This window comes from Coturnix japonica, chromosome Z (genome assembly GCF_054131305.1).
Source record: "Coturnix japonica strain WE chromosome Z, WE-NBRP24, whole genome shotgun sequence".
Lineage (NCBI taxonomy): Eukaryota > Metazoa > Chordata > Aves > Galliformes > Phasianidae > Coturnix > Coturnix japonica.
In genome coordinates, this window is record NC_140702.1 from 26,858,311 (window position 1) to 26,883,997 (window position 25,687).

General features: G+C 41.1%; 2 protein-coding genes and 1 long non-coding RNA gene across 14 annotated transcripts in view; 2 read left to right on the plus strand and 1 right to left on the minus strand.

Annotated features, from left to right (window-relative positions):
* Positions 1–5,852, plus strand: part of DCP2 (decapping mRNA 2) — a 32,267-nt gene extending 26,415 nt beyond the window's left edge. For 2 of the 6 annotated variants that reach the window (XM_015849439.3, XM_015849441.3), the window contains exon 11: positions 159–5,703. In XM_015849439.3, coding sequence (XP_015704925.2) covers positions 159–322 — 164 coding nt within the window. In that variant the 3' untranslated portion in view covers positions 323–5,703. Of the gene's footprint in view, positions 1–155 lie in introns of all 6 variants that reach the window. The other 4 variants (XR_014939196.1, XR_014939197.1, XM_015849438.3 and 1 more) reach the window with 4 other exon arrangements.
* A 305-nt stretch (positions 5,853–6,157) lies between these two features.
* Positions 6,158–25,687, minus strand: part of MCC (MCC regulator of Wnt signaling pathway) — a 165,568-nt gene continuing 146,038 nt past the window's right edge. For all 7 annotated transcript variants that reach the window (XM_032441473.2, XM_032441471.2, XM_032441472.2 and 4 more), the window contains 4 exons: positions 21,300–21,506; positions 20,706–20,803; positions 11,274–11,396; positions 6,158–10,289 (listed from right to left, as the gene is read on the minus strand). In XM_032441473.2, the coding sequence (XP_032297364.2) occupies positions 10,109–10,289; positions 11,274–11,396; positions 20,706–20,803; positions 21,300–21,506 (609 nt within the window). In that variant the 3' untranslated portion in view covers positions 6,158–10,108. The remainder of the gene's footprint in view (positions 10,290–11,273; positions 11,397–20,705; positions 20,804–21,299; positions 21,507–25,687) is intronic.
* LOC107306347 (uncharacterized) lies at positions 12,441–20,000 on the plus strand. The gene is made up of 2 exons (XR_001552084.2): positions 12,441–12,678; positions 19,329–20,000. It is a non-coding gene; the product is annotated as an uncharacterized LOC107306347 (long non-coding RNA).

The window sequence follows — 25,687 nt, forward strand, 5'->3', positions numbered from 1 at the left end:
GTATGGCTTTTTGGTCATACAGAGAGATAAGTCAGACAATGTTTTTTTCTATTTTTATTAATTGAACACAATTTCAAGTATGGCTTTGTATTGTCAACAATTTTCTTACTGATGACTAGGTATATAAAATTGATTTCATGCTTTTTCTCTTTAAGCAGATGCAGCATATGAGATCTGCTGTTCTGGTGAAGATCCGCTGCAGGAACACACGGAGGGGCAGTCTGTGGCATGCAATGGCAATTACAAATTTGCTTTCTCATCTAGAGCTTTCTTGAGTTTCAAGTTTGACCACAATGCCATAATGAAATGTTTTGACCTCTGACAGCAGATCTTCTATGAACAAAGTTCAGGCTTGCCTGTTGCAATTGAGGGGGTTTCTTATCTAGCCTTACTCTTTCTCAGGAGTTTTTTAATTACTGTTGCTGAATTTTTGTTGTTGTTCATTTGTTTTTAAATGCAATGCAGGGACTGACTGGTGGTTTGGAAGGGTTGTTCTCTTTGCAGTATCAGAGTGGCATAGTCAAGTGTTGCACTTTAAATGCAGTATAGCCTTTGTCCACAGAAGTACCTTTCCAATCCTCAGTTTACTTGTTCCTAGCCGTGCGTTAGAGGGCATTCTTTTTCCTCGTTTTTTTTTTAACTTGTGTTTTTATCAGATTGTCACTGACATTGACTTTTTTTTTTGTACTGCTGGAGTACAGCAGCTTGTTAGACTTCTAACTGCTCTGATGTAAAGTATTGGACTTGTTAGTCATTATTTTATAGTGCATTGCAATATTACGGCAGTGGCAATTAAACTGGTTCTCAGAGGACTCCTCTGTCTGCCCTGGTAACGTTGAAACCGAAAGTTGCACATTTCAAACCTTGCCTCAGCCTATTATCCTTTCTTTTTCCTGATTGTTTGCCCGCTGTATCTTCCTTCCTTCACACTGAAAATGAACTTCTGTTGGCTGGCAATCAGTAGTACATGGGTCAAATTATAGCAATTTGACTTCTCAGGTACCTACTCTGCCACTGTTTCTATATGCAGAATAGGTAGAACTTAGCCATTCAGAGTGTCTAATTTCAACTCTTAACCAGCTGGGAACAGCACATAAAAAGAAGTGAAGAAGTTCTGTGTTATCTCAGTAGTAGCTGCTTTCATAAAAGAAAAGCTCGAACTTGCTTGTGGGAAGTTTCTTGTGTAGAATTTATATTGAATGTAAATAAGCCTCTACATCTTGCCAGGAGGAAAGAAGGTGCATGGATAATAGAATCATCCTGTAACACTAAATGACTTAATCAGGCTTGCAATAACTATTCTAAAGATGTCCAGTATTGTATTCCGTGCTGTTGTCGTCAGTTCTTTCCTTTAGTTTATGCTCTGTATATGTATATATATACATATATATTGTAGTATTGAATTGCACTTGCAGTTAGCATTTTAACGATGTAGCCTCAGTCATTTTCAGCTACAACACTTTCTTAGTAAAAATATCAAATATACAAAGAAAAAAAACAAAAGCAGTAACAGTTGAGATGATGAACTGTTAAGTGTTAAATCACATTCGTGATTTCTATTAGCGATTTGAACACAAGCTTTGCAGCTGAGAGAAACACACTGAACATATTTGATACAGCAGCTTGTGTTCTCAGGCATATTGTCCCAGATTTAAAAATGGACTTCTATCTAAAATTAAGATGTGTGATTAGTAACTTTCGCACTGAATGAACAAGGCCCTCTTCTCTCATTCAGAGTGTGTGCTCATGCACTGAGCCTTTATGCAACTCATGTGGCATCCAAAAACACAATCCTCGTCTTCCTTTAACTACCCTGCTTAATTTATTACCTAGTGTTTTTCCTCAGAGATAGCTTTGGAATCTGGCTTGATTTACCTGCCTAATGAAAGGCGATTTGGGACTCTAATGCTCTAACAAATATTTCTGGAGACAGGAATCGTGGATTTTTCTACCAGTTAGTAGGAGAAACAGACTACAGCATTTCTTCCTTCTGGAGGACAAGAGTCCTGAGGGCCTTGTTTTCAAGACCAAATCATGAAATAATTCAATCTAGCTTTGTCTCACCTTGTTTAAAAAAAAATTAAAAAATTAAAAATAAAAATCCAAAGGCTGTTAAAAACCTTAATTTGATAAGTACAGTAAGTTAAAAGGTGGGATAATGCTGGAGGAGATTACTCAGCTTCAGGTAAAAGTAATCCTTAGTTATGTCTCTAGTGCAAGTAGTTGATTTCCCAGCAAAAGTGCCTTTACTCATGGTGAGGCAGAAGTTTGTGTTCGTATCTGGAGGCTGCTGCTGCCTGTGGGGTTAGCAAGAGACTCTGCTAGGGCATGATTCAGTATCAGGCTGTGGAAATCTCTAAAGTGTAGGTAGATATTTAAGAAAAAAGAAGTTATATTTCATGTAGTGCTCTGTGAATTAAGGGGAATGTTGATGAAACCATGAACTTGGAACTTCTGTCACAGACAGAGGAAGTTTTTAACATGAAGCGTGTCCCATGAATAAGAGTTGCTGGGTGCTTTCTCTTCACTGGATCATTTTTTTGTTCCTAGTGGAAGCCTGGCTTGGTGTAAGAGAGACTGATCGCTTCATTAAGCGGCCCAAAGTGGGGCTAATACACATTAATGATTTTAGTAAATCTAGCCTTAATGTGAGTTGCAAATAAATGTGATAAATATGCAATAACTTTTAATTCTTTGTATAAGGGTACTGTTCCTTGTAGTAGTATTGCTTTCTGCTTCCTAAGTAAGGTTGCTAAAACAACGTGAGTGTGGTGGCATGTGACCTATTCTATGGTTTCCATCATGCCCTGCACTGTGAGCATTTTGGATTGTTTACTGTTAGTCCATGTTCTTATTTCACCATCATTTTATAGATAAAACTATTTACGAGTTTAGAAATATACAGTTTACATTCTTTTCTGTAAAACAGTGAAGAAATAACAAGTGAGAGTTTTTAATTCAGTTGTTACTTTTGGGAGCTAGACACAGGGAAATAAATTACTGCATGTAAGATGTAAGAGGTGATGTCAGGATGCTTGTTAAAACGAGACAGAGCGTTCAGAGTATGAATGGTCACTCCATGTTCTTGAAATTGAAGAAGGTATGGAACGTCCAAGTTTTAACACAAAAACAACAAATGTTTGTGTACCAGGAATCCAGTACTGCTTTGCTATTCCTAGTGCTGTATGAACTGTCTTCCTTGGTGGAGTTCTATGGCATCTGTCCACCATGCAGAATGCCGTGAAGATGGACTTGAAGAGTGATCTGCCAAATGAAATACAGGACGTTATGTGCTGTTGCATTAACTCCAGCACCTGGATGTACATGCATGCTTCTGAAAATACCTGTGTCTTGCATAGCTTGAAGTCAGGATAATGGTGGTATCGAGAAAAGGGGATATAGCTTTATTTACTGCACAATCAAAGCTTTTTAATTTTTAATATTTTTTTTTACACAATTTAATTTTAGACCAAACCTGCGTGAGTAGTTTGTAATAACTGTGGGCCTTGTTCTTTTACCAGGCTTCTCTGCTGTGCTCCAGCCTTCCAGATCTAGTGTAGTGAATTGAGAACAATGCTGATTGTGTTTTTCCTTCACCTACTTGTGGCTGTTGTTTACGTAACAGTTCCTTTTATAAACAAGGCAGACTTTGGCTCTGGCTGTTCTAATAGACCTGCTCTCAGATTGAACATTTTCTTCCAGCACTTTGCATTGATTGTTTTGCAGCGTACAGCAGCACTCATACCATTCTAGTATGATAAGCAACAGTCTGCATTAGGAGTCCAGGCTGTAATGTCCTATGGTACAGATGGCACTGCTACTCCATAGGTTCCAGCTGTTGGGAAGCCAGTTAATTCTCAACTACTTTATTTTTCTGAATGAAATTCTACATAAAAGGTTTTCTTGGAGATAGATAATATCATGTGCCTTCATCTTCTGGATTAGGGAGTTACATTCTGAGGACTGGTAGAATAGCCTCTCTAGTTGATTTAAAAGCAGATTATTAACAGAAAACTGAGCTTGCACTATAACTGTTGAACCTGGTGCTTACATGCAACTTCATACAAAGTTCAGTTTGCTTTTGTTATTAAAATATTTCAGCTTTTCAAGCAACCAAAATAATTTATGTGGTAAATTTCTACAAAGTGAAGGTGCTTTTACAGTAAATTAGGCTTGGAAATGTCACTACTCTTGCATAGCAGAGTTTTGTTCTAATGGTGTGTTTATAGTTATAGTCTTGCTCAGGAATGACTGAAGTAGGTGAAGTTTAAGTATCGGCACTGTTCTTAATACTGTACATATGCACTGAAAGATGCATTAGGATTTGTGCTGTGTGTGCATTTAACTGTTTCAAGTAGGTTATGAACTTACAAGCAAGAAGACGTATTAGCAATTACGTTGGCCATGATCAAGATCATGCAAGATAAAATCACTTGGATTAGTAGGAGTAGGTTAAAATCTAATGCTTGGGTTCTAACCTGTCTTTTCATTATAAGCATTAGGTTAAACTAGACCAACTTACAGATTCCACTTCACTGGAACACTGACCTTTAGGTAGTTCTCAGCTGTGGAATACTTCTGGGAAGAAAATGTGTCTTCAGTTCATCTTTCAATATTGGGGGAGGGGGACAAACAAATATACTTTATTTTTATTTGCTTTTTTTCCCCCACAGTGCACAAACTGTTTAAAATTTAGTAGGTCTACCCTGAATTTTATGGAAAATACTTGATCACGAGAACCAACTTGCAATTTGTTTCCATTATGGGTTACACTTCAGCGACCTGAAGAAGATAACTAGAGTCCGTGGGGTGCTGATGTTAAAACAGGCACCCGCAGCTTTGTAAGAATACAGCACCTACAAACTCAGTTCTCTAGAACACACTTTCCACTGATAAAAGGTTACTTGCAAGTTGTTATTTTTTTTTTAAGCACGTTTGAGTAAAATGATTAAACTGGGGAGACAAACCATTTGTTCTTACTGTTTGGATACATATTGCTATTACACAGGAAAGGTTTGTAAAATTGCATGATTTAAGAGCTCTCTGCAAATACTTCTCAAGCCTACACGTAACACAGGATCCTTAAGGAACTTCACCCTGTCTGGTTGGCACTGTGGTTTGTGGAAGCAGAACTTCAGTCCCGAGGAGCAGCCCATCCTGGTCTGCAAGAAACATTAACATGTGGGGAAGAAACAACAACAAAAGAAACAGCCAAAACAAAAAAACACCCCCTTCCCCTCTGCCTCTTCCCCTTAAAAATAAAAAATTCCTAAACAAAATAAACCACAAGAAGAAAACAGGCCCCACAGAGGAAGGTGGGGGTTTCTTCATTAATTCCGGCTTAATACTGAATCCCTGTAGAAGTTCTGGGACATGGGCTGACTCAGATGTTGCTGCCAGGAGAAAACTTTTCCTGTGCAGCGTTGCATGCCTTGCAGCAAAACAGAGAGCCCGTGTTTTATTCTATGGCTCATGCGTGATGGTTCATGTCTTCCTCCTGTTTCTTTTAAGCTCAAGAACTTAAATCTGTTTTCCTCACTGGTATGGGAGTGTCATATCAGTGCTAAGTAGAAAGTACTTACGGCTAGTTGTGGGTTGAACCTATGTGAAGTTACAGATTTTATTCATTTCCATGATGTTATCTCAGAGGGTTTGTATCGGTCAGCTCCTTGATTTTAGTAAATAAAATCTGTAACTCTGTAACATCGGCTGTACTGATGATTGTGACTTTAGTTTGTGAATTGTGGATGTAGAAGCCGAAGCACACAATTTAAAAAGCAATGACTAAATTGGCATTTTCTCCTATGCTGTAATTTCTCTCTAAAATTAAATGAGTTTATGTACAATCTTAACCGAAGTATAAGAATTACTGATTAGAGTGAAATGTAAAGCCTGTGCTGCTGGTACAGCTTATTCTTTCACCGTAGAACATTTAATATTGCCTTAAACCAGCAAGCAACTTGCGGTGTGATCCCTGAAGCTGTGGGGGTGCATGGTCAGTACCTGTGCTCCTCAGCTCTCTTACAGCACCCCTGGCAGTGCCACACCATCCCCCTCCATGTCTTCCCTCAGGGAAGGTGACCGTGGTGCCCCTTAGCAGAACCTCTGCACAGTGAGATGGATGGGATGATATGGCAAAGCAACGCCAAGGAACAGAAACGGCTTTAGAAATTTATTCAGAATATAAGAACATTTGTAAAATAAGTATTATAAATGTCTCTGTATAAATAAATGCAGTTTATACAATTCTATATCAAATGAACACAAAATAGCTATTTTACAGCAGCTAGAAGACTAAAAACCAGCAACACATTTAAAGCTAATTCAGCAAGGTGAAAGGATTCTAAAATTACAATGTATGGTACAGAATTAAATGAGGTTTTAAATGAGAAACTCCTAATAAAAACAGCAGAACAATACTGACATTAATGCAGTTTTAGTCATGTGTGCTTTGCGATAGCTAACAGTTACATTCAAGCTGGTGAAGGTTTATATGCTTAGTTAGGAAAAAGAAGCACAAAGAAAGAAGTTTCATGCACTCCAGCAATTTAGAAAATAAGCCGCCCTAAGATTAATTAATGAGTGAACAAAATTTGTGGTTCTTGCCAAGGGAAACTGTTTTTGTTGCTTTGTTAAGGTGTGCATTTGGTAACAAGGGTCAGGTGAACTGTTAGGCTGCTCAACGTGATAAAGTACTCATCCATACACTGGTGTGCTACCAGTTCCCTTATGTACATGAAGGGAGCTTGTTTCCTGGCACTCAGTCACAGGATTGGTGCCATTTTATTCAGATACCAGTTGCCACAGTACCAGTAAACCCTCCACTGTGTCCCCGTTGGCCTATTGTATTTTGCTGACAGGCAGTAGCTGATGGCTTAGGCAAAGTAACTTTTGTTGTGGCAAATTACAGCTGCTGCTGGGGCTGTCTGTTAACAAACCTGCTGTTCATAGAATTGCTCAGGTTGGAAAAGACCATCAGGTCCAACCACAACCAAACCATACTACCGTAACTAACTACCTGCCCCTAAATCATGTCCCCGAGCACCACAGCCAAACTGTTTTTAAACACATCCGGGGATGGTGATTCAACCACCCCCTGGGCAGCCTATTGCAGTGCTTAACAGTCCTTTCTGTAAAGAAGCGTTTCCTGATATCCAACCTAAACTTACCCTGGTGCAACTTGAGGCCATTTCCCCTCATCCTGTCACCTGTCACCAGTGAGAAGAGACCAGCCCCTGCTACTCACTGTGAAGCAGCTACCTATGACTTTGGAATTATGATGTCTAAATTCAGCTTGCAAATAATATAGCCTATGCATTTGAATTAAACCTGCGGAGAAGGGTCTGGGGGTCCTGGTAGATGAAAAACTGGACATGATCCAGAAGTGTGCTCCTGCAGTTCAGAAGGCCAATAGTATCATAGAATCATGAATGGCCTGGGTTGAAAAGGATCCCAAGGATCATCCAGTTTCAGTTTCAACTGCCCTGCTATGTGCAGGGACATCAACCAGGCTGCCCAGAGCCACATCCAGCCTGGCCCTGAACACCCCAGGGACGGGGCATCCACAGCCCTCTGCTCCAGTGTGCTACCACCCTCTGAGCAAAAAACTTCCTGTTTCCTGTTCTGAGTCCTATGGGAAGGAAAGTAATGTGGCTTACATACAGTTAATGATTTATAATTCATTCTAGAACACTTTTAGAGCGCTGTTGGTAGGGAAGATACACAATAAATGTAATAAAACAACATTCAGCTTGTGCAGAACCAGCAAATCACTAGGCCTGAGGAAAACAGACTGCAAGGAACACTGCAACTTCCTATGCTTCCTATTGTACATCTTCTCTATAAAGCCAGGTTCAAATGCTTTAAGCTTTATTGCATGACATGAACTTAATGGATTCTTCAGCTGCCAAGGAACAGAAAAATACAGCATGAGGAAAGGCCATGTAAGAGCACTGTCTAGCTACCTTAAGGGAAAGGTTTGCTTCACTCTGACAGTTTGAGATGACTTTAGATGGGTGCTCTAGATCCAAGAAGACAAAGCTGTAAGTGCCGTAGTAAATGATCATCTGTGTCCTTTCTATTCTTCAGTCACAAGTGTGGTCAGCTACCACTGCAACATGGTGAAAACAAAAAGTGCTGCTGACAAGAAACTTGTTGACCGAGGAAATCCAGGACATTTAGCAAAACACGAGCAGCAGTATTTATTCCCTCAATAGTCTGGTTTCAAAAATACCAATTTGCATTATAAATTAGGAAGTACAATTAGCTGACAGAGAGGACTGACCTAACTCAGCCCCGGGGCATCACTACCTACGGCTTGGTTTTGAAATCAGCACTGTTTTAATGCGCTGCTGCAATCAACCACTCAGGGTGCTGCCTTTGTTGCTCATTTATCACACTCTGGAGAAGTACGAAATAATTATTTTACTACCCTAAGGAAAGAAGGAAATGGCAGCCACAGCAGAATAGAATAGAAATTACCTCCAGCATGCCGTAAGAGTTTGCCAAGTATATCTGGCAATAAGTTAAACAGAGATGCCAGTAATGAAATCAGAGGTGTAATGAACACAGACTGCTTCAGATTCAGTTGAAATCAACACTTAACAACGATTAAGTCACAAATTCTCACAGCTGTAAGCCTAAGCCACTACCAGGTAAAACCAATACCATAGAAATGCTTTGTTTGAACAAGAAATTGTAGGACTAAATGAGGGAAGTTTCTGTAATTCCACATATAATAGAATGTGAGGTGCAACTCAACACATGAACCAACAGTGATGGACAACTCCTGAAGTCTGATTTACTGGAGAGAACTGAGCCTGAGAAATACAAAGTACAAGAGTAACAGCAACAGGCTTACAATGTTAATGTTGGACAAACTAAAAACAAATGTAATAAAGGAAATTGTCTCCTGTACTCGGTCAAGAAAATAAGAATCCATCTAAAATGGGAATGAGGGCAGCCTCCCATCTTGCCTCTGTCAAGAACTCAACCCAATCCCCATGCTCCACTTAACACAATAGGCCAACATCTCTCAATTAATTCACATGATAATGCACTAATATGACTTGGCTTAAACAGAAGAACAGTAAACGTAACAAAAGTTAACCTACAAAGCTCTATGAAGGCCTCATTCACATTCTGTTTGTGGCTGTACATCCACACACCTACACGTTTATAGTTCTGTGTATATGTATTCAACATGAAACAGGTACGTTTCTACTAAGTACCTTTTTGGTTAGAAGTGTTAAAAGATGCCATTCTACCTCATGACAAAAGAAGGACGCACTGAAATCTCTACAGCTGACAAGGACTGTCAAGCTCTTATGGAAAACCCTGGCTATAATGTGCTGACAAGAAAACTTTCACAAATCAGTTGCAAATAAACACCATGCAATGTAAATAAATACCAGGTGATGGCTTGTAATGTCTGAACCAACCTTGGCAAAGACTACTTATCTGACATGGTAAAACTTGCTGCCTTTAGTCCTCTTACAGACTCATATGAAATAAACCATCCTCTGAGGAGATGCAACTTGTTTTAAATACCGTTTCATCCCCTCCCCAAATCAGAAGCAGCTTTCCTACCTTATCAGCACTGTTAGTTAACAGTACTGCTACTGCGGAGCACAACGCAAACAAGCCTATGAGCTTCCTGAACTGCAGCCATCTGTTTAGATGGCTTAACCATCTAAGTGTGTCTTGAGTACAGCTGTGTGCAGAGGGACTCGGGATCAGAGAAACTCAGATTACCTCCAACCTGCCCAAATTAAAACCTATCAACATGAAGTATTTTCCTATGTGATGCTATCACCCATAGGACATAAAATGGAAGAGAACCTGTATGAGTAAAGACATAATGACACCGACAAGGTACATAATTATAGCACGGTAATTCAGGCACTGCCATTTTACATTATTTAACAGTCAATTAACAGTTAATGCTTAGATTATCCCCATAACTCCTGGCTGGACAGCCGAGATCTGAGAGATGGTGCTGAACTGTGCCTTTGTTGATAGGTCAGACCTCAGCACTGAAGCAACCTAAAAGCCAGCCTCCAAAATAAAGAATTCCATGATGGCACCGAGATCTCTGAAAGAGACGCACTTAAAGTGAAGTTTCATTTGTGTGTGGCCTGGAGTTCTCTTCTTCTAGTAAAGCTATCCTTTGTTTGAGCATCCTGACTTGCGTTTCGTGTCTCTCCACCATGGCCATCATTTGCGATTCCAGTTTCTTCAGCTTATTTTGATGCTTTTTCTTTGCTTTTTCATAGGCGGCTACCAAGTTGCTGTTAGAAATACAAGGCAATACAAAGTCATTCAAAAAAGCTTGCTCACAGCAAGTGCAAAGAGAATAACCCTAGGCAAAAACAAAACATGTTTTACAGGGCCCTCAAAGACTTGGTCCTTCTTCCAGAAATTTACTGGAGCTTTAAAACTCATTTGATCTACAGCTCATTGATGCGAATGTGAGTTGTTGCTACTTCTGCACCTTCTTTGGACAAGTACAAATATTTGTACATGCTTCAATGCACAAAGAAGACTTGGTATATTAGAGTTGGTATACTGTACTACAACACGTGATGCTTTATGATTCTCTGGTGGCCAGAGTCTGATTACAAAAGTCCAGCACTGAGACTGAGACAAACAGCTGCATTTGAAAGTTAGCATGAGAGTATGACACCCCATGCTTATTTGTCAGCTGCTAAGTATCTCATATATAAATATCTTTTACACATCCACCTGGTTCAGCAGGAGAGCCTGAGGCGGGTGCTGTTCCTCACCACAAGGGCTTTCTCTCCTTAGCGTAATGTATTAATGAAAATTACACTGTGAAAGAAAGGCAGATAAAACCCATATTCTCAGTACACCCACAAGCACTGACTGAGCAATGCATTTAAAGTGTGACTACTGAAGCTGGTTTGTTAAAGAGGCTGGAGCCACAGAAAAAGGAGAAATTTAAACAAAATAACAGATCTGGAAGTCTGATCAAATGAAAGAATCAGGCTTTTGTTTGTTTTAAATAATACTGTACTTCCTAGTAACCCAGTTATGATCAACCTGTTTCCTCCACTCTGTTTTTAGCTATGTAGTTTTCAGCATCCCTCCTCCACATCTAACCTTCAGGATTCAACCTGTTGGAACCTGCAAGGATCCAGAAATGGTCATGACAACATGGTGAGGCTTACAGTGCATTACTAGAACAAAGCAAAAATGAATAAACAAATAAATAAAGAACCAGCGATGCATCCATCTGCTGGGAGATCCTTTACCTGTTTGCCCTTTTCAGGTCATTAACAAATTCTGCAGACTGTTGATGTCTGATTTCACTGCTTTTTGTGAGCCTCTCCAAAGCACCCACCAGCTCCTGCACTCTACCTTTCAGTTTCTTCTCTCTGTATTAGGAGAAAAGGAAGGAGAAAACTGTTTTCAAAGCAGAAATAACACTTGAGCTGGCAAAAGCACGAATGGTCATCAAGTTTCTTCCTCAGTCGTGTTTACAGATAAAAATATGTAATATAACTTAACATGGACAGTGAAGAAAGTCATTCTTATGTTAAGCTTTTCCAAAAGCTAACTGTATAAAATCCACTGTTTTAGAACACAGGCTCAGAGGCACAGCAAGCAGAAAGGAGAAGAAGCCTTTGGTGTGTCACTGCCTTCTATGTACCAAAAACCAAGTAGTCACAATGTATTTATTTAAGGGTACCTGGAACATGTCAACTTGTGTGTCTTGACTTAGGTAACAAAATAAACTATAAAGAGAAATCAAGCATCACGATGATCACAACATCAGAATTTTGATTAACAGCAACATACCAGATTTGCCCTTAAGCTTGATTCTAAGTACAGATACAAATCTGTACTTAGAAATGCCTACAGATGGAGAGCAATGTCACTTGATTTCAGTTACGGTCTCCAGTTTACCCAAGTGATCTAAACTACACTGTGAATTTCAGTAGATCCGTGGTTTCTGTAGGAGCCAACAAGTCCAGTTCATACTGCAGAGAGAAGAAAGAGGTAAGAACAAGAGAGGAGAGAACAGATGGAAAAGGTGAAGCAAAAGAAATCAAAACCAAAATCAAACACACAAAACTACCCCCACAGTGCTCACAGGCAGCTGCCCAGCTGCAGCTGGGATGTAGTGCCTGCATTGCATCCAGGGCAGAATGTGAAGCCTGACAGCCAGGTGAAACACCATCCTAAATGGAAACAAACACTCCCTTGTACTGAGGAAGACAATAACTTCTTCACACTGAAGTTACCCTATCAGAACACCAAGAGATTTTCTCTTGGAGAGCTGTTTATGACCCGACATGTTGCGAAGGCCTGCAGGCCCAACAGAAGCTGTCTGCCCGCTCGCTGCCTGCAGTGCTTGTGCTGGCCCGGCTGCGGCAGCATCCTACAACCAGACACAGGCAGACACGACAGCACGTGGCACACTGCGCCGTGCCTGTCTGCCTCAGCAACAGAACAGCTCTGAAATATTCCAGCACTCTGCAGATGCTGACATACCAGCCAGGTTAACAGGTTAAGGAGAGGCCCCGTGATGAGGAACTGTCCGTATTCCTTAGAGATCTCTTCAATGAAGTACTGCACTCTGTTTCCAAAGAAAACAGGAGTAAACCAGTTTTTTACATGCAGATGAAGACAAGTGAGAAGCCCATCATGAGTCAGGTATGTCAACCAGTGTGTGTGAGCTGCTGTAAGAACCGTGTGGGTCTGCAGGTGGGGTCTGTTAGCTCCAAGGGACTCAGACAGGGGCTGTGGGAAACGCTCAGTAGCACAGAGCTAGGCATGGAAAAACATCTGCAGTGTTTGGGGAGAGAAAAGCTAAAACTCCTACCTATCTGGTCAGTGCAATATTAGGTGGGAGAAAAAGAACAGCTGTGAAAACACAGTGTACAGTCCCAAGGGAAGGGATCCTGCAGAGCCACAACACACAGCAGCCAAGATACCCTGATAAACCTGGGGTAACAAGAGCCACGTGGAAAAAAAATAAAGCAGTGGGGAAGGTTTGGAGGAACTTTTTGCACACAATGAAGTTTGGCTGTTAAGGTGACTGTTACCTGCTAAAACCACTGCCAGCTTTTATCAGCTTCTGCACACAAGCCGTCCAACCAGTCACACTGTCTGACCTCAGCCAAAGCAGCAGCAGATTTTGTTTTAAATCTGTCCTGCAACACCTTTGCCTACTGCTTGCCAAAGACACAGGGAGAAGAGTGCCAACTCCCTGCGCCTCTGTGAGCTGCTTACACAACTCCCAGATGCCAGCTCTGAGCACCCAACATACACAGTTAACAGAGGGCAATGCTACAAATACGGGTGCACCAAAGGTGGATTTATACCACTAAGACACATGCATTCTCTGGTGTGCAGTGATGAGATCCAGACAGATTTGTTGTCTTTTCCTGAGGCTGAGGTCAGTGGAAGAGTACTTGCCAGTGCCTGCTCTCCTATGCTCAATAATGCTTCTTCTTCTCATTTCTAACACTTATTAGCCCTACCAGACAGAGAACTATCCTCATTTGTGTCTTTCCAGAACTTATTCTTTAGTCTGGCAGCAAAAACAGGAGATAGTGGATTCTGAGATGCTCTCTGCATTCCTTTGAAGCATTACACAAATAGATGTCTTCATCATTTCCATAGACACTTAACTTCCCTGAATGCTACTGCAAACCATCATGATCACAGAATGTTAGAACTGTTCACCTAATCCAATTCGTCTGGAACAAACATCCATACCTTGACTTGGGCTCTCAGAGCCCCATCCAGCCTGACTTTGAATGTCACTAGGGATGGAGCATCTACCACTACTCTGGGCAACCTGTTCCATTGCTTCACCACCACTACTGTGGAAAACTTCTTCCTTATATCCCGTAGAAATCTCTTCTTTTTAAGACTGAAACCATTTTCCTATGTCAGAACAGCCTGTCCACTTCTTTCTTACAGCTCCCCTTCAGATACTGAAACATTGCTCTCAGGTCCCCCTGGAGCCTTCTCTCCTCCAGGCTGAACAGCCCCAGCCCTCTCAGCCCATCCTTGTAGGAGTGATGTTCCATCCCCTGGGTCATTTCTGTGGCCCTCCTCTGGACAGACTCCGACAGGTCCAACAGTTCCCTCCTGTACTGAAGAGCTCAGATCTGGATGCAGTACCCCAGGTGAGATCCCATCAGTGCACAGCAGAGGGGTAGGATCACCTCCCCTGCCCTGCTGGGTGTGCTTCTTTTGCTGTGGCCCAGGATAAAGTTGCCATTCTGAGCAGTGAGGGTATCTTACTGGCTTATGTCCAGTTTGCTATCCATCAGTTCCCCCAGGTATTTATTTGGAAGGGCTGTGCTCTGTGATCTTAAGAATCAGTCACTACAGGCTTAATAAAACAGGATGTTTCAGAACAATAGTCCTAGTCATATGCAGCATCTTTTCCGGGATGAGAAAGTGTCAGAACTGTGAGCTGGGGTGGAGATGCCTTTCATGCCACCACATGAACATCCTGTCAGGGGCTGTCTCACAGTTGTGGCATGGCCTGCTGTCAGTGCCTATAGAAGAACCTAGTAGAGAAGCCTGCATGCCCAGCACAGACTGCTGCCCTACCCCTGGGCTGTGCTACAGGAAAGAATGAAGCCTGAGAAAGCAACTGTGTGTTTGTTGATGGAAAGGGAGCAGGGGCAAACATTTGTAGGCGAACACCACTGTTACGATCCTCCAACTCACAATTCAGGTGGACTGCAGATGTCAGCGCAGCTTTTCTCTCACCAGTTCCTCTTCCAATTAGCTATTGCAGCTAGAATGGCAGAAAGCACATCCAAAGAACCTCAAGGGCACAAAGAAAATGAATGTGTGTTCCCAGAAAAGGGAACAAGCTCATGATCTGAGAGCATGGCTCACTTCCAGCACAGGGACTCTGCTGCAGGGCAATTAGGAAATCAGAGGGGGAATCCCTTGACTACAGTTTCCAAGAAAAAGTTCAGAATAGTGTGTTTGGAGGCCTAGAGCCTATTCTGACATCCACTAAAACTGTACACCCAATAGCATGCAGAGTATGGTGGTAACAAGGACTTCTTTACTTTCACAATCCAAACATTCAGTGGGAAGTTGCTAAGCAGTTTTCAAGGGCTTTTTGTTTCACACTTACTGGATGGTTTTAATAGAAAAGCAAACTGACAGGGCTGAGCATTTTATCTAGCTTCAAGGCTACCACTGCACAGAAGGTGGAATCCTGCCAGAGCCATACAGGAAATTATATAACATAGGGTACATGTCTGAAGATTCTGTCAATTTGGCCCCCATACAACAACACCATGTTTGGCCCAGAATAATGTAAGCGAGGTCTTCAGCACCTTCTATTTTCTCTCCTGTCTGGGATTTTCGAGGCATATTCAGATTCATATGCCAGCAATCTTCCTAGGCAGACTTTTCTGCCCTTACTCATCTCATGCAGAATTCCCATATGTTGCAAACAGAAAGCTGCTCCTCTCTGGCATTTGGAGAACTGATCCTTCTGCTCATGGCTTGGAGTGTCCCCAACTAACTCCTGTCTGATGAAAGCATGAGCTATAGCTCCTTTGCCCTGGGGTCAAGAGCACCTTCAGCGATTGCCAAATCTGGGCTGAGAGAGGAACAATAAGCTCTCTCCAGATCCGGAGGAAAAAACAGGGCTGAGGAGCTGGAAGCCTCTGGGAACTTTTTATCCAACATCTCACCATCCAAAGCAGTATCTTTTTCCCCACCAGGAAGCACTTGTGCTACAAAGCAGAGCCCTTCAAACTCCTGGGCCCCAGTCAGTGGGGCACCCTGAGTTCCAGTACAGCCTCTGCCCTGTACTCACACAGCTGGGCAGGGGGATCTGGGGAAGAAAGGCCTCAGGGCTCCTGTGCACGGGTGCCTGCACTGGCTGGCCAGGCACTGGGGCTTGCTGGAGCAATGGGAAACCCCGCAGAACCGAAGACCCATGCCTCCTACTTCCCATGAGCAGCTCCTAGCCCCCTTCTCCACATCCTGCCATTTCCTTCTGCCACCTCCAGGTCCAACTGAGCAAGGGTGACATGCAATTATTTTTTTCTAGACATTCAGCTCCCCTTTCCCCAGGAGGTCACGGATGGACATTCAAAAGGAATGCAGACAAGCTCTTCTTTCATCAGCAGTTTAAACTAACATCTTATGTCAGTCTTGCATGCAGAATCCCCAGGCAAATTCCCAAGCACACCAGTCTCACTGGCTTGAGCTAATACATAACAGATTTCACATATTTTTTTTTAAGAAGCACCAAACAGCACTACTCAAATTCTAATGCACTGTTAAAATAGCCCTCCTAGAATGCTGCATCTTTCTAGTTCACCTCCTTGGGCACTGGTAGATATGAGAATACCAGCAGTGACTGCTACCTACACAGAAGTATCCTTTTCTGACCACAAAGATGCTGAATGCTTTAAAACAGCACTGCATTTTTGATGTATTTTTGTCAAGCACCTTGAGTAGGGTCTCAAAATTATCCTGGAAATAGACCAGCAAGCTGGACAAGAGAGAAGGCCACAGGGAAGTTGTGACAAGTGTGATAGCCTACCTGGTGGTAAGCAGTTCCTTATGAACAAACTGCAGAAATTCTAGTTATCTGTTATGCATGTAGCAAAACTAGCTGCCTAAGGCGCTTCTGAGGAGCCTGAGCCTTATATCACTGTGAGTCACTTTCTCACAAGAACCCTCTCAGCTGGACACTCTGGGGGAATTTCCACAGGGACGACATGCCTTCCAAACCCTTCAGGCAGCCAAGGGAAACCACAATGTAACATTGCTGTCACAAAACAGACAGAGATCCCTGAAATTTGCAATGACTGCAATCCACGTCTTTTATGGACGAGACAAGAAGAGATCAGGAATAAGTAAATATAAAATACCTGGCACTCTCTGAGCTGGGGACAGGGCACAAAGAGGGCAGCAGTGCAGTGCCAGCTCAAGTTATGGCAAATAAGGTTATACATTTTGATTCGATGACTAAACACAGTCCTGTGAGAAGCAAAAACTACGCGGCTCCTATTTCTGTTTAGATAAAGGTATTTATCTAGACAATTCCTATTCACTCAGTGCAGACCTGGCAAGCTGAAAGGTTGGACACTCATGACCTAGAGTTTTTAATTCCAGACAGGCAGTATGATAGCTCTGTGCAATGCATCTGTTAAGACAAAAATAGTTTTTGACAGTCCTTCTGATTACCACCCTTTTTGCCTCTGTGTGGGGACTTCCCAATAAGTAGCATCACTTAGCAGCTTCTCCAGGTTCAGAAGTCATCAAGAGGCAGAAATCAAATCACTTCTTTGTTGTACTTACAAATGCTAAGTCATCCTTTGTTTGGTAGATACTGAATGAAACATGTCTAGACTGACACAATTCATGTGACTCTGCACAGCACTTAGACATCTGTTGTTTTCTGCCAACCCATTATCCAGGCAAGGTCTCAAAAGTCAGTCTAGGTACAGCATGCTTTGACCACCATGACTGTTATCATCCTTCCTGCCCCAAATACCCTCGTAATCCTTATAAAGGACCCTCTAAATACACACACAAAATACAGAAAGCTCAGGAAAGGAAAAAAAAAAAAGAAAGAGACAGTGCAACATTGACGCTGTACACCTCAACAGTCAGAGCCCTTCTACCACGTGGAGAGGAAGATTTTTCAGTCTTGCCAACTTGGCCATTTTTTCATAGAATGAACAAACTCAGTTGATAAATAAATAATAAACAAGTCCGTTACATCAACCTTGTTATCACCCTGCTATAATGATACAACTGGCCTCTGGCAAATACTTAAGTGTCAGTGCCAGGCCATTGGGCTGCTGGGAATACATTTTGCTGTCTCAAGAATAAAGTATCTCCCACCAGCAAGTTTGTTTATGGATATGTCAAACTCAAGAGAGTGGTACTAATCCATCATTCCATTAGCAAAGGAAAAAAACAAAATTGCTAAAGTTCGGTACAAAATATTTATGCTTGCCCACACAGGAACATGTCTCTAAACCAGCCATCCGAGTCTGTAACACCACTAACTTTTATCTTCACAACATGGAATTTGCAGGTAACTTTCATGTTTGCAGACTAAGAACACCCAAATGCCCCTTAACTACCCCAAAATCAAAAGGATGCCTGCATCCTGCTGTTTTATTTGGGTTTCGCTCTACTTCCATTGTATCAGAAGAACCTGACAGTTCTGCAGCAACAAAGAATGGGAAAGCAGCAGTTGTGGGGAGGGGGACACGCTGCCAATGCTTTTATCTCTGTGAAGACAGGGTGGGAAGAAGGGTAGCAAGCAGGGCTGCTGATTGTCATCATATTCCCTCTCAGACAGAAAGCACCAAAAGCAATCACATCTAATTTGAGTCTCCTACTCTTGCAGCTGCTGTCTGTCCCATTCTGTGTTGTAGCAGCACTTGTGTAGAGGAGAATACACTTCAATTACTTTTAAAGCTCTTTTGTGGATCCACGATAGTATGTTTTCCATTGTTGTAGCTGAAGCTCCATCTACCCAAGTACCCCAGCTAAGAACCACTGGTATTTTTTTATCACTGCTGTTGCTAAGCAAGTTCCAGTATGCTTTTTCCACATGCTAGACAGGCTTTCTACTAACTTTCAGACAGAAGACTTCAGCATAAGAAGACAAAGAGCTCAGGCAGACCGAACCAGCTCACTGCTTTGGGAAAAATACATGCTGTCCACACAGTCCATGGTAACCACGCTTGAGCCCCACTGGCACTAGCAATCACATTTAGTACAGCCATATTTCCATTACACAGAGAGCCTTCACTCCAAAATTTATGTACAGTTTAATCGGATTATTTTTCTTCCCCATTTCTGCCTGACAAACTGTACTTGCTGGGCTCCTGCCTAGAAATCCATGCTAATCAACTTAAAGCATAGTAGATGAAGCAATTCTTTTTACTCTGTGTTGTCAGCAAACCACATGTCATGACTTTACTCAAGTCTCCACTAACTCAGGTCACTGGTATCTTCTCAAAATCCAAGAAATAACAGGAACAGGAAAAAGTTACAGTCTGAATGAAGGCAGAAGATGCCAGCGGAGCTGCTTGCTGGACTAGTATGGAGTGTGACTGACATGGGGAGGGCAAGGCTCCAAGCAGTGATTATGCAGATGGATTTGCTGATGGGTTTTGTCTGCCTACCTGCAAGTGATGGTTTCCATTATTTTAATCGCAGAACGTTGTTCCTGGCATCAAACTAACTAAACATTTAGCTACTGCCAGATTATTAAGTCAATGGTAGGAGTTTTATTGATTTTACAGAGTAATGATCTTACATTTTTACCTAATGTCTTTCAGGTGTAACTGTCCCCAAGGCACACTGCAAGCAATGGGAAAAGCACTCCAGGACTGAAACACCAGAGCTGCCAGAGAGGACATTCCACCATTTAGGGGGTGTAAACATCAGAAAAGCAAAATACACGTTCCAGTCTGAATTGCCAGTAACATTCTGCACAGGTTCAAAATACAACCACCTGGTTAGATACCGTATACCTCTGTCTTACAAAAAGCAGAACTCAAACAACCAGGATCACATACTGCAGTGAATGTACTTATCATGGAGTTACCACACAGCTGGTGCAATGGAAATAGCTGCACAAACATGCACCTAGTTAATGTGTAACTGCAAACTCTGGATAAGACCTGGCTGGTCACAAAAGCAGCTTGTTGAGACATCAGTTTTCTCTTTCTCTGGAAAGTGAATGTTTCACACAACAATGTTCTTCACAATCAAATTGTAGCTCCGCTTACATACTCAGGAGGCAAACGCAGCATCTCAGTAATGAAAATCACTACAATTTCCGCTGCTGTAACTCATACCCAAGTTCTAACCTGCAAACACCCAACTCAACCAAAGATCAGAATTAAAATCCTACCATTATTACAGGTTTTCTGCATACCCTCAAGCAAACAATGTTGCCACTTTGTGTCTCATGCTCTTCCTTGAATACAGAACAAAATTCCTGACAATTCAAGCATTCAGTGTGTATATGACAGTGTGTATGTGACATCCCATGAAGGGACATTAGTGGTTCTATTAAATAAATGTTTGCAGGTCTTAAGTTTGGGAGACAAAGACACATGGCCAACCTCTTTTCAGTGGTCTGTGGGGACAGGACAAGGGGAAACAGCCATAAACTTGAGCACAGGAAGTTCTGCACCAATGTGTGAAAGACCTTCTTCACAGTGAGGCTGATGGAGCACTGGAACAGACTGCGCAGAGATGTTGTAGAGTCTCCTCTAGAGATATTGAAGACCTGTCTGGACACCTACTGGTGCAGCCTGATGTAGGGAGACTACTTTGGCAGGAGGTGGCACACAATGACCTCTAGAGGTTCATTCCAACCCCTACAATACAGTGATTCTGTGAATGGAGCTGAGAACCATGGACTTCTATCACAGATTCACAGAACAGCCTGGGTTGAAAAGAACAACAATGATCATTTAGTTTCAACTCCTCAGACATGTGCAGGGTCTCAAACCACTAGACCAAGCTGCCCAGAGCCACATCCAGCCTGGCTCTGAATGCCTCCACAAATGGGCAACCTGCTGCAGTGTGTCATCACCCTCTCAGTGAAAAACTTCCTCTAAATAACTAACATAAACGGGCTTGGAATGAAATGTTTCCTTAGACCTACAAAACAAGTCACATTTCTTGTGAAAGAAACCACTTACCGCCTGAGCGCATTTGTAAGTTCAGCTGTCAGTTCACTTTCATTGTATGGTCTCAGCTCTGCCAGTGTTAACGGTGTTGCAGTGCCATCGCTGCATTCCTGAGAAACAAGTCAAGACTATATTTGAAGTTACTGTCTTAATGGGGGAACTCTGAAAAATCTCAAATCATTATGGACTGATCTGCAAAAGGAGGCAGTTGTTACAATGCTCTAATTGCTTCACAGGAATAGTATCCAATTTTTTTTTTTGTTAGGTTTGAGGGGACACAGTGTCTCGCTCTCTCTTCCACTATAGGTTTCTGGTAACTGGCAACAACCAAGACATAACACAATCAACCAAAATAGCCTGTGAAGAATGGCTTTGTTGTAATACTCCTTAAAAAAACAGTTATTTTTTTTCAGGCTTAACAGTAATTCTGCAAAGTGTTCAGGAGTAACAGCATGTACAGAACCACCTAACAGTCAGAGAATAGAGAAAGGACATGAACACAGTGACAAAAGCAGAATGATCAACAAGCTAAAGATTACTGTAGAGAAGTGGAATATACAACAAATAATGTCTGTGCTAACACTGGAACTTATGTTGACTCCTGACCTTTCCCACTTTATCTTTGCTTCCACTGCTGGTTGAGCTGAGAGATCTCATTCTTTGCTCTTTTTGCTCTTCCACTTCGGACTTCAAGTGCTCAATGTGGACAAGGTAAGCCTGTTCCTGGGCCTCTCGAGTGCTCAGCTTCAATTCCAATGCTTTCTTCTCTTTTTCCAGTAGGTAGAGTTGTGCCTTGAGCTCTGCCATCTCCTCCTGTTGAAGAAACATTATCTGAATGATATTCCATGGGACAAATATCAAAAAGAAGATTAAACCAAACAAAGCAACATTCCTATTACTTTAGTGCTCTTTTAATGAAGAACACTATCAGCATCCAGAAGGCTCTTTAAGACAGCACACTCTCTTTGTCAGGAAGGACAGTATGTGCTACAGGTGAGCATCACATGCTGCACTGTCCTCTCTCAGACATAGCTAAGATTCAGATATCAAGCTGCCTGGAGTACTGGCTATCTGAAAAGGGTGCCAGGTGCTGAAATTTCTTCAGTTCTACTTTGCCCTTCGTGTCTCTTCATGTCATCCTTCCTAAATGCAGGAGTGTCTGAGATCCCCATCAAACAACTTCCAACTTTTTCTTATCGATACGAACAAATTAGAGTTGGTTCATCTCATTGCAATGGAATACACTTAAAGGACTTGGACAACAAACAGAAATAATTAATTCCTGCCTTACACCCAGCCTCTGCAGTACAACAAGTAGTCAGCAACGGCAACGAAGTACGGCATCACCAGATATCTATTTTTAATTTCTTCCCCTCTAAATGGCCAGAATCCTAACTACTCACAACTGGAATGTCACAAGGCTGCAGTTTTAAAAGTTCTTCTATAAATATGACTTACAGAAGGTAGATAATGGTACCTCATAGAACAAAGTCCAATTCTGAAAGCTAGTTCACATACAAATGATCAACCATTCTGACAGGTCTGTCAATCATAGTAACACAACAACTGCAATGTGGGGATAGCCTCTGTACTCTAACATCTTCTCAGTGGCAGCGGCTGGGCAGAAGCATATGAGCACAGCATGAGTGAGCCAAGTTGAATGAAGTTCCAGCACTCACTCATAAAACCCCACAACTTGCAATTGATGGGTTGCCTTGAACTAGAAGTCCCTTTGTGTTTAATGACAATTTGGAAAAGTTCATTCCATGGAATGTCTGGTCATTTTGAACTTATGAAAATCCAGTATCCACAAAATACTTATAAAAATAATCATAAAATATACACACAAAATCACACCATCTGATTCACAAAAACCTCCAAAACAAGAACGAGAAAGCTGGAACCACATTCTCATTATTACAACATGGCAAGCTCTAGTTGTTCTGACATTTATTTACAAGCTGAGTTAATGCACCAATTTATTTACTAATGTTCTGAACAAATTTGCTAACTTTGCAAACATTTCAGAAAGAAAGACAATTGTTGGACAACTTTTGGATATCCAGCTAAAAACAAATCACTACTTGTTTTTTATACCAAAAACCATATTCTAGTCACAAGAATATCTGAGATGCCTTGTCTTACTCTTCAAAAATATTTCTCGGTATGACATTTGTTATTAGCAAAGAATTATGTAAACAATGCTGGAACATATTCAGACTAATTGTCTCTGAATAAGAGAATTTACGCTCCTAACAGAAATTCACTGTCTGGATTAAGTGTAGGCAGTGCATACAGGTACAGTACAGTAACACAGAACATACTGCAACCAAAGTAATCTTTGACCTCCTTAGAAATATAAAACATGCAAAAAATAAAATGGGCATCCTAAAACTCCTCAGGCTTGGGAAAGTTTGTATGAGCTTTAAAATCATCCATTTTTTCATTTACTTGTTTGTGGATTGAAATTTAGAAGCACAATCAGTTTCGTTCAATGTGATTTGCAGAAATTTAGCTGTTAGGCAAACAACGTTAATTTCCCTGTCAGTGGCAAAAAATGTAAATAAATGATAAACAATGATGAGGCAAGTTAGTTACAGGAACTAAAATTGATTGTCTAATTGTATGTGCTTAGCTTCTTAATCCTCTGTTTCTAAAGCCATTTATCTACTTAGCCTGGTTAGTGAAGGGTGAGAAGTAATTTACGCAGAGTATTCTGACACTTATGTGAATATAAGATACTTCTGACAGAAGCCTACCTTCATGGAAAGGGAATGGCAAAATATTCCAAAGCTGGAAGCTGAAGCTAAGCAAATTCAGCCTAGAATTCAGACATTTACGTTCTAAAAGAAAAATGAGAATTTAACCTCTGGAATAATGGATCTATGGAACTTTATTCATCACTTTAAAGTTTCTATTTAAAGATGAGTTGTTTGTTTACACTGTCTACTAGCTCAGAATAAACATGAGGGCCAGTGGTGAGTTACCTACTCTGTTTATGAAGACAGTTAATTTAGATCGTTATGTAGTCTAACATCATGAATACCCAAATTACCCTCCACACAAGAAGAGATGTGAAGATAAAACAGTGGTAAAGTGGAAGAACTGTCACCTTTTCCCTTAGAGAGGCCCTCGGGAAAGGAAAAACATGGATGAGTGGGAAGACTGAGGCTAAAGGCTAAAATAATGGCTGAGAATGCTGTTTTAGATATAGCCTGTGAGGCAGGGTGGCAACGAGTAATATTTAACATGAAAAGAATTTAAGTAGATCAAGTTTATTTATGGGGTCAATTAGTCTTTACATATGTATTAGTTTTGTTGTTGTTTTTTTTTTTTTTTCCAATGAAAATATGTTTTCTAAGATGGCATCCAAAATTAATTTCAATGACAATTTCACCTCAGCTTATCTACTACTGCTGGGTATTTTGTTTGTTTGCTTGTTTTGTTTTTGTTTAAATTACAGAATTCTAGTGAATGGTGTAGCTTAATAGAGCAGCCTCCTCAGAGCATGGAACTGAAGAACAAGTGGCATGTAAACAATGAAACAACAAAGGATGAGATGGACAGCAGTGATTCTTTCAGTTGACTGCAGAAGACTTCTGTAAGCCATGTAACCTCATAAGCTTAAAGTACCAAATCTACTGGTCATTTCAGGATTGATTTCATCAGATACCGAGTACTTAAAGTTATATTCCAATTCTGAATTTGGTGAAAACTAGAATGAAAATGAAGGACCCTTCATTTAACAAAATCAGAACCGCCACAACTTTCTCATAATTAAAATTTGTGCTGAATGTGGTCATATCAGAAGAATAAAATAGCAAGGAAGTTCCACGAGTCACGAAAAGGACTCCAAGAGGATCACTGTACACAAGGTTCAATCTTTCATAAGCAAAACAAGTATCAATGTTGATAAAAGCAGTATTCTGGTTTAAAGCGTATCTCACTATAGAGTGTAACAGTGCACTAGATGCTTAATAAAGATGAATGAAAGGATTTTTAACATTCTCAGTAAAGGGAAGATTGTAGTAGTTTCATCAACACCTGTACACACGAGAGGAAAAGTGATCAGTGCAGGAAGTTTAGACTTCTTATTGAGGTTCCATGTCCTCTGGAATGCAGAAGGACAACAAAACAAGAATTATTTACACCCATCAGAAGTAATCTCCTTGCTAACTGGGGCATAACAACTGACCTCAAAGCGAGACCCAATGAATGATGACAAACCGCAGACAAGAATGTATTTGGAAACACGGTTAATTACTGCTTGAAGCAAAGATCTGGATTTTACAGAAGCCCTGGTGGACCAATAGGTCTTATATTCTGGTTGAGTGAAAAATAAAACAAGGCAACAGAAGAACAGAATAAAATGTGAGGCTTTTTAACACCACCTCAAGCTTATCTTTTAATGGATCAGCTTCATCAGTAATAAAGGGGAAAAGACAGTATAAAGGCATCTTCAGAGCTCCATTAGCATAATACATAGATGTAAGAAACAATGCAGCTGGTGATCATTTTTTTCTTGGAGTCATATATGAGAAGTGTCAACAAACACAGGATAAATGCTAACAAACACAAGTTTCAAGAACAAGGCAGCAGGTCCTAAGACCCAACTGTAGGAAACACCTGAGTAGCTCAATCAAGCTGTACTTAGCCTTTCTGCGAATGCTGAAGGGAAGGAATTTACTAAGAGAAGCTACATAAAGAAGTTATCTGCATCCTGAGTCCATCTGCTTCAAGTTAAAGAAGAAAACAAATGCATATACTGTTCTGATTAAGCTTCATATTTCAAATACATACAAATAATATACTCTGAAAGCTGAGAAATGCATAGGCTTAGCAATGATATAGTTTGCTAAACAAATGAGAAAGGTGTAATGCAACAGCCAGGAATGCTTGTAAGGTAGTACTTTCCCCTGGGACCAAAGCATGCACAGTACAGCTCTGCCTTTGGGCCTTTTGTAATGCCCAATAGAAGAAATAGAAGTGTTTTC